The 12,153-nt window shown below is 41.7% G+C and overlaps 1 protein-coding gene across 1 annotated transcript in view; it reads right to left on the bottom strand.

The window, feature by feature from the left end:
* Positions 1-12,153, bottom strand: part of NELL1 (neural EGFL like 1) — a 6,602,686-nt gene that overhangs the window by 5,101,892 nt on the left and 1,488,641 nt on the right. The window contains exon 7 of the mRNA XM_069623485.1: positions 446-528. Coding sequence (XP_069479586.1) covers positions 446-528 — 83 coding nt within the window. The remainder of the gene's footprint in view (positions 1-445; positions 529-12,153) is intronic.

Genomic DNA, 12,153 nt, shown 5'->3' with positions numbered 1-12,153 from the left:
GTTATAAAGATACTTTTGCAGTAAACACGTTCTGAACACGTATTGTTGATATCGGAATGTATGTGAGTTATAGTACATTAAAGAAAATTCTCCCTAATGCAACCGAATGCTGGAATAAAAAGAACATATGATGAATTAACTTTTATGGATTAATGAAATTGTATGAGATTAATATATTTTATTGTATTTTATATATAATGCAGAAGGTTGATTTTATAAGCATTGCATAATAAAAAATAAAAGAAAACATAGTTCTACCTGCTCTAGTTACCCAGACACTGCAATTTACACCACTCCCTAGCTGAATTCCTGTCCATAGGTTCTTTCATTTGTCACTAGACCATCAAAAAGGTATTAAGTTAGACATAAAAAAGAACAACATGGCAGAAAAAAAGAAAAGGAGGAAATTAAGAAATTGGTGGAATCGTCGAAATGTGATACATACCTTTGCTGTCATCTTCGCCAAGAGTTCCTGTAAATCCATGATGCCTTGCACCAGGCTTAGGAAATCACTGCAGGTGGGGCATGCTCAATAAAGAAGAAGAAAGAGAAAATAAATAAACATGGAGAAATGGCCAACTGTTCAAAACATCTCTTGATCATTCATGTTCTTTTCAAGTGCTTCAATGCACAGCTACTTTGACGTATAGAGGGTGTTTGGATGCTCAGGTAATCAATGGCAAACAACTTTTGATATGTGTAAGTCTAGTTTCTTCAACTAAAGTTAAGTAAGTTACTGCAGGAAACACCAGCATGCCAGTGAAATTGAGTAATCAGTTCATCACAATGAATTTATTTTCACCCAGTTTTTCCTTAGAGTTTATAGTCATTACATTGGAAGTTGATGCAATGCAAATTGTATGCTCTTTGAAGCCTGATGTTTAATATGTTCCTTCCTGTTTTCATAATTACAGTGGATACATGAATGGATAATCAAATGGCTCATAGGGAAATGTAGGGAACATGTAAATATGTGGGGGGTGAGGGGTGCACTCTGGTTCCCAGCTTAGTGTGCCTTTCACAGTCCAGTTGGTCTTCTCCTCCAATCGCTTTCATGCCTCTTGCAATCTTCAGGGAGGTAGTCTGTTAATATCAAGTGTTGCCTCAGGGAATTCTGGTTGCTGTAGTCAATGCAGGTAGCTAGGAACCAACTCGCCCTCCAATTACATAATGTAAATCCCACAATTGGGTGAGGGGGGAAAACCAGCACTGTGGATCTCCTGAGTGGGGCATGTGTCACCCTGGTGCTGCCAGCTCAGGAGTCCAGAACTCCCAAAGCATTTTTTAAAACAAGGGGGCTGAGGGGAACTGCTCTGATTTGGACACATACAACACTCAAGCTTTGGATTTACAGACGCACCTCTTACATAGAGGGTACCCCAAAAAAGCCATCAAAAATGCCCAGAAGTGAGCGGCAAACACAGATAGAACAATATGCTTAACAAAGAAACCCAAAAAGGACCTGTACAGATTAGTATGTGTCACCACTTTCAGTCCTTTGAGCAATTTCAGCAAGAATACAGTTAAAAAGCATTGGCATCTGATAAAGAATTCTGGAACCCTCAACAAGATACTACTCTTTGCTTTAAAAAAAAAAAAAACAGAACCTGCAAGATTCTCTGGTGCATACCTTTATTGAACCTATTGCCCCACGAAACACACTATGGGTCCTTCCACCTGCGCGAGGACACTACAAATGCAGCAAATGTCTAGCCTGTCGATTCACGGAAAGTAAAAAGATCTTCAGATACAAAAATTGCTCCTGGACTCTGAAAGACCATACCAATTATAATACCAAACAGGTCATCTACATCATCGAATACCTGTGTGGCCTTTTTTACATCGGGAAAACGATGAAAGCGATCAAGACCAGAATATCGGAGCACCGCTCGTGTATTAAAGATTGAGTACCAGAGAAACCATTGGTGGAACACTACAACCTAATAAAGCATACCAACATGGACCTCAAGTAGTTTGTCCTGCAGAAGCTGCCAACTATGAGGAGAGGAGGAGACACTGACAAGGCATTAACCCGCCTTGAAAAGAAATAGGTCCACAACTTGAACACTGTGAGAGAAGGGCTCAACGTTACTGTTGAATGGAAACACTTCATGTAACTACATACATCACCTTCCTGATCCAATAATGCCATACACATAGTCTTATCTGCGTTAACCATCAACTATGTGTAACACTTGTTGGCCACACCTATTGGCTCCAGTATTTTTCATCGCAGGTAGGCACAAGGCTGCATGTGTGGTCCTTGTGATGGGGCCTTGTGAGATGGGCTGGGGCACCATTTGGCCACTAGTTTCTAGCCTCCCTACTGCACAATCTGTTGATCCGCTTCGTGGCTATGCTAACTGTCTAATTTTGAATGACACTGACCGCTGTGTTGCCTCGCGATTTTATCCAACAATAGAGTGGCAGACAGAATGTTGTAAACTATGTCACTGTTACAAAGAGACAATCAGACTGTCCATTAATATGCAATCGCTGTAATTTTTGTATCCTTTGAATTCTGTTTTTAGAATGTAATTTTTGAATTCTAAATTAGTCTATTGTCAGGCAGAGTGTCACAATGCCTGATTACCTCATTGAACAATGTAACGTCATGCACAAATAAAAGTATATGACAAATTGGAAGAACTGTATTATAAGTAACACCCTCTGCCCGGTCAATTTAGAAACTAGATTGTATGTAGGCAGAGTTTTGTATTGTTTTGTCACTATATCAAATAACGAGGCCTGTTTGGGGCACTTTTGGGCTATGAGTGACCAGCATTTTGACCGCATTATTTGTTTTGCTGTCTCTTGGTTATGACAACTGTGTAATTTCAAAATGACATTGCTCGCTTGATGGCCTCTCTTGTTACACCAAACAATATAGGGTTAGACAGAGTGCTGTGAAGTATGTCCTACTGTCCACGGAGAGACGACCAGTCGGGACAATGTGCCTTATCACACGGTTCCGGGTGGTTGCCCCTCTGTCAATTCCTTGTTTTCTGCATCCCCACAATTCTGAAGTTGGAATGCATGGTTTGAATTGTGAAATTAGACCGCAATTAGGCAGAGCATCACACTAACTGGTTACCTCATTGAGCGATCTAACTTTCTGCACAACGAAAGTGTATCGCAAAAGATTGATGTGATTGTTCATATAGTCGATCTTGGAATTAGACTGCATACAGGCAGATCACTGTACTGCCTGGACGCTAGGCTAAACAATGATCATCTGCAAAAAATTGGTATCACCTTGTGGTATGTCACAATTAATGAGACTTTTTGGCAGGACTTTCTTCAACAGGCGTTGTCCCCACAAAACTCTGGTCGCAACGCACACAGCCTGGCCCGACATCGCTACTCCTTAAGGGTTGCCATAGCAATGGTTCCTAACATCCACTTTTTATGGCCTCCATTTTGTTTCGAGACCTTACTGCATAATGATTATTAATTTGGAGCAACTCTCCTGGCTCCCAGCGCCGTATATACAATGCTAAAAAAGCACCTAATTATGGGTTGCCACATACACAAACGAAGATGGCTACCACCTTAAATAGTCAGAGTCTCCATGGCAACCTCACGCTGTCCTAGTCACTCGCTGTGCGTGGCTGTTTAACTCATTCTCTGACATACGGATTTGACTCACACGAACCTACAATGGTAAGTCCTGCCACCCAATTTTCGAGAGTCTGCCATGATCCACGCCATATAGAACCACAGATGTTACCTGTTTGGGCACCGCCAACCCCATTATCACTATGCACTTTTATTGTTAGACCTACAACCACTTCCTCCACCTGGGTCAGCTTTTTTTCTTCAGACAGGCATTTTACCCTGACAAATGTGGGTGCACTCCACTGTAGTCACCCATATTACAGCATTTATCTGTCCTTATCAACACATGCAGCATGTTACTGATGGCCGTGCTTGCTTCCACAGCAACAACGCCATTCTGTGATGTTGTGCTGCATTCTTGCATGATTCCACATGCTTATGCCTCCTTCCTCTGACTTACCCAGTCAACTGGCACCCAGCGGTTAAGCACCCATGCATCTAGATGACAATACTCACTTGAAATACATGTTTAGTTCTCCCCTCATGTATTGTTTGGTCATTATCCACAGAATTGACCCTGGCTGGAATCTTTGATCCCCTGTCTGATGACTTGGATATTTAGACTGTTGCCTTGCTGCAACTCATCACAGTAAGATCTGTTTGTAATCAGTCTCCTCCAGATACTCTCAATAATAGCATTCATTGCCTCTTGAATATTTTAGTTATCCTTGAACCTCGCACACTCCTGATTTCTCTCTCTGTCTATATTTTTTTGACAGAAGGCATAGGACACTTTCGGCCTCATTACATGGTAGGTGGTAGTCATGGTGCTGTTAGCATCATGGCTACCCCTTACCACCTTCTGGGTCCGGGTTGGCGGTATGGGGACTTACCGGGTCATTCCGACCCTTGGGGACCCGGTAAATCCCCATGCCAAATACCATTCCCCGTTCCCATTTGAGCCCCCATAGGGCTCAATGGGAATGGGGAAAGAGCTAATAACGGTACCGCAATTTGCGGTACCGTTATTTGCTCTGAAGTCCCTCAGCGGGTCCCTGCCTTAACGTGTGGTCTGACCACACGTTAAGGACGGGACCCGCTGAGGGACCTCATAGTAGGGCGGTAGGGATTACCGGCACCGGTGCCCTTACCGGTGCTGGTACTCCCTTACCACCATCCGTGTAATGAGGCCCTATGTCCTTATCTTTCTCCCGTCCTGATGAAGGCCGATCTAACTACAGCTACACCCACGTAGCACCTTGAGGCCGAAAACACAGTTGCGTTGACCGATATCTTAGAATTTCACTGGTGCACCGTCCAGTTTAGTAACCTGCACCTTGTATTACATATGCACTTCTGTTTCTAATGTTTTTTTCTTAAACAAGGAACCATAGAGAATGTATTTGTTGTAAATTGTGATCCAAAGAACTTGTTTTGGATGAACACTTGTACCATGCTGTGTACGTTATATGTAAATAGCTCGAGTGTCCTTTTATCCTTCATGTATTAAGAACATATGCTTCACATGTATTAAATTTTGCCAAAAAGTAACAGTCATTGGGGGTCATTACAAGTAGGGCGCAAGGGGATACCGGGCACTGGTAATGACACTGGTGCCGGTAATCCCTTTGAGCCCTACTATGAGTTCCTTTGCTGGTCCTTCCTTAACGCCTGCTTTTAGCGAAATGGACCAGTAATTACTCCATTCACCAGGCCGGAGTCAAATACGATTTTGGAGGCAATCATGCCGCAAATAGCAGCGTGGTTACCTCCAAACTCGGAATGAGGGCCATTGTCACTATTTCAGTGTGTTGACAGTCAGGAGCTAAGGTATATTTGGAATCTGTGTCAGGCCAAATTCAATGGGTGGTACCATTGTCATTTCGGGGACTGATGCTTCATCATGCCCATGATTCCATAACTGCAGGCTACAGAGGTTCTCAGAAAACCTTGGCAATCCTAAAAGAATATGCTTATTATGCTTATTGGCCACACATGTCCCAATATATACAATTCTATACAAGAAGGAGTTTGGTGTGCACAGTTTCAACCTACTTCCCCAACTAAACAGAGCCCAATTAATGAAAAGAGGTCTGACACTTCCATGGTCCGATTTACAAATCAATTTTATAGGTCCTGTGCAAAGATCAGCATGAGGAAACAGATATTTGTTAACTGTCTCTTGTTTAATGTCCAAGTGGCTGGAATGCATTCTGGCACCTGATTGCAGTGTGCAAACAGCAGTCACCTTGTTAGTCAATCGTATTTTCTCTGTTTGGTTTGCCCCAAAGAATATAATCAGACCGGGGGAGTCATTTCACTGGTGCAGTGATGACAAGGATGTGGCAAATCTTGGGTGTAAAAAGGAAACTGCACGTTTCTTAGCAGCCATCTTTTTCTGGAGGTGTGGAAAGTTGCAACAGCTCAATCATTGACATTTTGAAAAGTTTGTAGCTGAGGCAGGACCCAGGTGGGATTTGCAACTCCCTCTGGTGCTGATGCATATTAGGTCCACGCCATCCAGATCCACAAACATTAGTCCAAACGCGATTCTGACAGGCAGCAAGATGGTTTTGCCACATTTGCTATACTGAACCAATGAACAGGTTCTAGTAAATGCCACAAGTGGAAGAGCCGAGAAAGCACTTGCAGCATGAATTTGCATTTGCACAGCAGAATCTGGAAAAAGTCACTGACAGTGCAAAATCAAACTATGATAAGAAGACATCTGTGAGGGAGTATGAAGTAGGTGATCAGGTGTTTTAATTTGATTTTGGAAAAGGTAAAAATTAAAATTAGAAATGTATTGCATCCTGGCACAGCCCATACACAATTGTGGACAAACTCTCACCTGTGGTATACAGAATCATAATAAAAGAAGGAGATTTGGCTGTGCAACAGTTCATCCACGTTAACCAAATCAAGCCATTTCACCCAAAGCATGAGTTGAAAAGGATGGGACAAGCTGAAGAAGCCAATAGCGGATGAAATGTGTATTTGTTTTATTGAGGTCAAAGCAGGATAACAGATGGTGTTTGCTCTGGAGGGATTTGTCATAGCAGGTGAGTAGGTGTAAATGTAAATATCAAGATACGAGACTGGCAAAATGAGGGGATAAACAAGTGAGCATAGGCGTATGAATATAGAGATGCAAGGTGGGTATGGGTGGATGTAAATAAAAGACAAAACAAAAAGGAGAAGTAGATTTAGAATGATAGGTATTCCACATTGGAGTTTGATTAGGATAATAGACATTTCAAATTGACACTATGGTCCTGCTAAGTGGATGTTATAAAAAAGAAGTGCTGTGTTGTTATGTTAAACCCACATGTTTATTTCAGCCAATTATAAGAGGAAAGGCTATTATTGTGTATTTTGATGCAAAATCCACAGGTTTATTTCCAGGTTGTTCTAAAAATGTGTATGAATAATACAAATGCTATTGTTGTATATGTTGTATATATTATTTTGCTTAATCAATTTTTATTTCAAGTATGGTGTACTTGATTCTTAATCTGTCTATTTCTCTTCTCATTTAGATAGTAATACCTTGTCTACCAGTGCTCCTGGAGCAGGACACTGAATTCAGAGGCCACTGGATGAACGGGAGCCCACCAGAGCCCACTAAAGCATCCTGGGCCGACGAAGGGAGAAAAGATGAGTGACTGGCAAGTCTGAAGGAGACCCCACAGGCAGTGGATAAAAAGTGCTTTGCATTAAGGAAATCTGTGTCATGAACACGGACACTCTTTAGGCCTTGTGATGGATTTGTCACCATCTATTTAAAGGGAGTTATCTTCTCGCAAAGCTTCTGATGCATCTTATCTTGTCTTTGTTTAAATCTGGCTGCTCTTTACAGACAAACAAACGTTTACTTTTGTAGCAAGACATTTTCAACACAAACATTGGTTTCAATGTGGTTAACTCTAGGTTTGGACTATTGCTGCGGTCATCTAGTTCAACAATATACAGCAATTGTTGATACCATGGACAAACATCAAAAGATATATTTTAATAGTTTAGTTTGCAGAATACAACAAAAGACCAATCTGCTTACAGGCGAGATTATCAAAAGATATATGGTTATAAAAAAAGAGGAAAAAATTCAAAATCATATTACTGAAAACCACATGCTAAATGATGACATGAAAACATGTGGATGATACGTTCTGTGAACAATAACTGATGATTGTTAAGTTAAAAAATGAAAAATCTTAAAAATATACCCAAGATCACAGGGTTGATGAAATGGCATACCTAGAGGCCCCTAGGGTTAAAGGGCCCCCACGGCCATTGAGTTAATAATGCTCACAATTCTTGACATTTCTGATCTCAAGTGGATGTACGTGTAGGATTGCTTTTAAGGTCTTCAAAGCACTTCCACATTTGTTTGGGAACGGCGTTAGCCCTCTGTAAAATCTTGGGAAAATTTGGAAATGAATGATGCAGCCCAGATAAATGCAAAGGTGTTGGAGAAGACCCCAGGAGACTCACCCGTTACAATGAATCCCACCACTGCGCCACTACAGCAGTAATATTGAGCTTTCAGGCCCTACAGGGATGGTTTTACTGGTGACGTGCATCTTAGCTCAGCAATAATTCCACCCATATATCATCAAAAAAGGCCCAATGATGAATATTTTAATTTTTATTGGTACTATTAAAATACAGTAATACAAAATTGTAAACGTGCTTAGAGTAATTGGTGTTGTCTTTGTCCAGTCATTAGATTTTAATAAATGTAACTTTTATGTGCAATCTGCAGACCCCATGTTTGAAAGGAATAAAGTTCAACTATGAGTACCAACAAGAAATTACCTTTTGGGAACAATATCTGCAGTATATAAATGTGATATTAACAACATAGAATCAGTTATTAAATTTGATCTTGGAAATCAATGTGATAAGGCAAACACTTCCTTATATGCACCCCACGCTTTAAGTAGCTTATCCAGTTATGGTTGAATTCTTTTCATACTGATTCTTGTATTTTACTAATAGCCACAGTACTTTAATGTCTGATTTATGTTCTGGTACAACGTTTAGAGCTTGTTTAATGTTATCTCCTAGCACAATATTTAAAACTGTTTTAATTTCAACTGGCATATGCTATGTTATGATATTTGTATGGCGCTTAATGCCATTAGTATGGCATCAAAGTGCTGTGGGTGAATGCCCTTGGAGGACCGCAGTGCGAGATATGAGAAATGAAAGGAGGATTTTAGAATGCATGTGTGCATTTTAGCCAGTAAGAGGTAGGTCAGGTGGCTGAATCCCTGCTAGCGACCCATGTAGATCTGGCCAATGGATGGGTGCTGTGATAGGCTTTCGGGAGAGTATGCAAGTCGAGGAGACTGATTATGTGCCCAACTGTAGCAATTTTTCTTCATGGCAATCAGCTGCATTCTAGTGGCAGAGGTGATGTGCATTATGAGTTTGAGTAGTCAATTGTTGCGGATGTATGTGGGTGGGTGGCTGTGCCCCGGGAGCGATACAGCTATGTTTCATTGAGATGGAGGGCTTTATGGACCAGCGAGTCATGGCTGATATCTAGTTGTGATGATGGTATGCAGATTGTATAATACGGATCAAATGCAATCCTTTCTGTGCGTGCTAGAAACAGACTTTTCCCCTGTCTGGGGTTGATAGTTTACCCAGGAGGTCAACTAGGTCATTCCAGATGCAGAAAGGAGGAGCCAGGTCTTGAGTACATGGTGAAACTCTGTGCACCAGATGCTGAAAGGGATTGAGTTCCAGGAGCTTGGACAGAGAAAGAGAGTCCCCCTATTGTGGACATTTAGAGACTTGGATGATAAAGAGGAGACCTGTGCCTGATGTCAGGATTCTGGTGGGCCTGCAGGGTGTGAGCCTATGTTGTAGATAGTATAGACCCGTGTTGTGGAGAGCATGGTGGGTGATGCACATTTCCTTTTAAGTTAGATTGACGCCCTATCAGCAGCCAGTGATTTGCCAGCATGTGATTTAAGATTGCCAGTTTCCCCAGTTTGGTAGTGGTACACTCTATCAGATATTGTTTCTATCAGTGAGAGGCTCTGCATTATTATCTGTGTAGAAATGAAATGCTCCTGTATACAATGGCTGACATTATAGCTGAACATCTAAAATGATCTCACACGTTCAATTTCAGATTGAATAACCAAAGATATTTTATCCGATTTAGGACCTGATTCTGAGCTCCATGCAAACTAAGAAATCTGTAATTCCATGATGGAATGATTTTTGTCAAATGTGCTCCATATTCTGAATCTTTAAGTATAGGCACATAATATGGAGCAAAAAAGAAAAGTGTTGTACCATCAACGGTTACACTTTTACATTGTTTTTATTTTGGACTTTTATTCTGAAAATTGTGGTGCAAAATGCACCCTTTGACCTGTTATTTTTATTATTTTCTGGGAGATGAGAGCTAAACCCATATATACCCTACTGTGGCCAGCAGCTTGCTCATACCCAGTACAGTTACTCTCCCTACACCAATTTGAAAGTTAACCAGTCACTGCTGCTGATTATTTTTTTTGGGGAAAATGACAAACTATCTACATGGACCTATATAATGTTGGTGCCGAGAGGCCCAGGTGGGTCTTATATCCGCACTGCTCTGCAGGGACACAAACACTCTTAAAACCTCACACAGTGGAATCAATTTCATCATTGCATGAACCTGTGCAAGGCTGGCTATTTTCTACAAGGTGCACCAAAGAAGAAAAAATGGCTTCTATCAATGTATTGTCTGCCTTCCTTGTCTATGCAGCCTCTGAAGTGCATGGCCTTCTCTATGTTTCCCATTCGTCATGGATTGGAAAGATGCCAGCAAAGGGGGAGCCCAACCGACATGTTCTTGAGAATTTGTTCTGCAATTGCTTTCCTTTACTGTTCCGTTATAGCACCTCTTGTTAATATGAATCTTAGCGAACACGTATTCAAGCCAGGTATTCCTGCTTTCAGGTGAAACAAGGAAATATGTATTTGTACCCAATTTCGCCCACTACCTGCATCTGCGAGATGGACATAGAAGTGAACTTTAATATTTTGAGAAGTGTCAAACAAATATCAAAATTGGGTGCTTTGGAGGTTTTCTGAAGAGATTCACCTCCCAAGAAATGATTTGTTCAGGTGTGCAGAATTGTGAACAATATGAATCTTCTGTATTTCCCAAATCCCCTGGGCGACGTCTCCATCATCAAAGTAAGGATGTGCCAAAACTAAACACTTGCATCCACTCAGGACACAAGGGTATACCTACAAAATATCTCCACAAAAAATCTCGCCATTGTCTCGCCATAGGCGATATTTTTGGGGAGGATATTTTGTGGGAGCAGGGGTTGCGGGGGTGTCCCCCGCACATTTTAAAATAATGCAGGGGTTGCAGGGGTGTCCCCCGCAGGGTCCATGGGTCAATGTCACCGCAAAAATATGGTGATATTTTTGTATTGCAATATTTTTGCGGGGATATTAACACATGGAACCGACACAAGACCCATTGAAGTAACCAATTCCGCTCTGTCTTACCCACTAATAGGCTCCCGAGTAAAGCTTGTAATATAAAAAGTCGATTTTTGGTCCTTTCATAAAAAAGCCAAGAAGAGCACAATCTTTTCGAAGACTCTCCTTAAAAGACAACCAGTAGGGGCGCTGTCTTCCACCCACCAATAGATGTCTTAAGTTTACATATTATCTGTGCACCACAGCCAACAATTCTGCTATAAATTGCTTAGCTAAAAAGAATTCCACACTAGCGCCTGCGTTGACAACAATCTCCAAGAATCCTTTTAGTATTTCCACACTCAGGACTACGAGGACAGGCGTCAGCTATTGCAAATGTGTTTGCTTATCTTTAGAAGCTCAACACAGTGTTGAGCACATTTGTGAAAAAAGTACCATCATAATTTCAGGTTCACGCACATATTTACACAGAGTTTGTATGAATAAACAGTCCCGTCTGCGCCATGAAACATCATATTAGTTGCATGAGGCACTACGACCTAAAGGAGGAAATACCTTGTAGCAATTTGTTCGGTGGGCAGCGGTTGCCACCCCACTAGATTACAGGGCTCTGCATAGCAGGACCTGAGCCTCAGTGATGTCATGCAGCGTGTTGCAACATGATGCAATAAGGTGCGTGAGACGTGGTTGGTGGTCGTACTGGCGAGCGGGAGCACCACTCAAATCTTTATTAAGATGGGCACATGGTGGCACATCATGTGACTGCGTACGAGCCCTATGACTCAGGTTCTTGGTTAGAATATCCCATGCCAAGGGTATACAATAAAACAACGGCCGTATATATTACAATTTTACACATAACTTACAGCCCACATTTACACTCAGTGAATTTGGGAGTATGAGGTCATCTCGTAACACCAATACCCAGTCGCATACATGGCCAATAAATACATTTCAAACTCAGTCAATGGCGACATAGGGCATTGCCCCAAGGTAAAGTGTATCAGTCCAGGAAAGGTGGGGCAGGGCCAGCAGCAGGTTTGCTGGGTCCACTTCAAGCATGCTGCGATCATGAAAGATCACCTTCATCTCACATCATTACTGCATCCACTTTAAGCACGGTAGCTTGTG

This window comes from Ambystoma mexicanum, chromosome 11 (genome assembly GCF_040938575.1).
Source record: "Ambystoma mexicanum isolate Mex_15411 chromosome 11, UKY_AmexF1_1, whole genome shotgun sequence".
Classification (NCBI taxonomy): Eukaryota; Metazoa; Chordata; class Amphibia; order Caudata; family Ambystomatidae; genus Ambystoma; species Ambystoma mexicanum.
The sequence above is the reverse complement of the archived record's forward strand: the minus strand, read 5'-3'. Positions and strand labels throughout refer to the sequence as shown.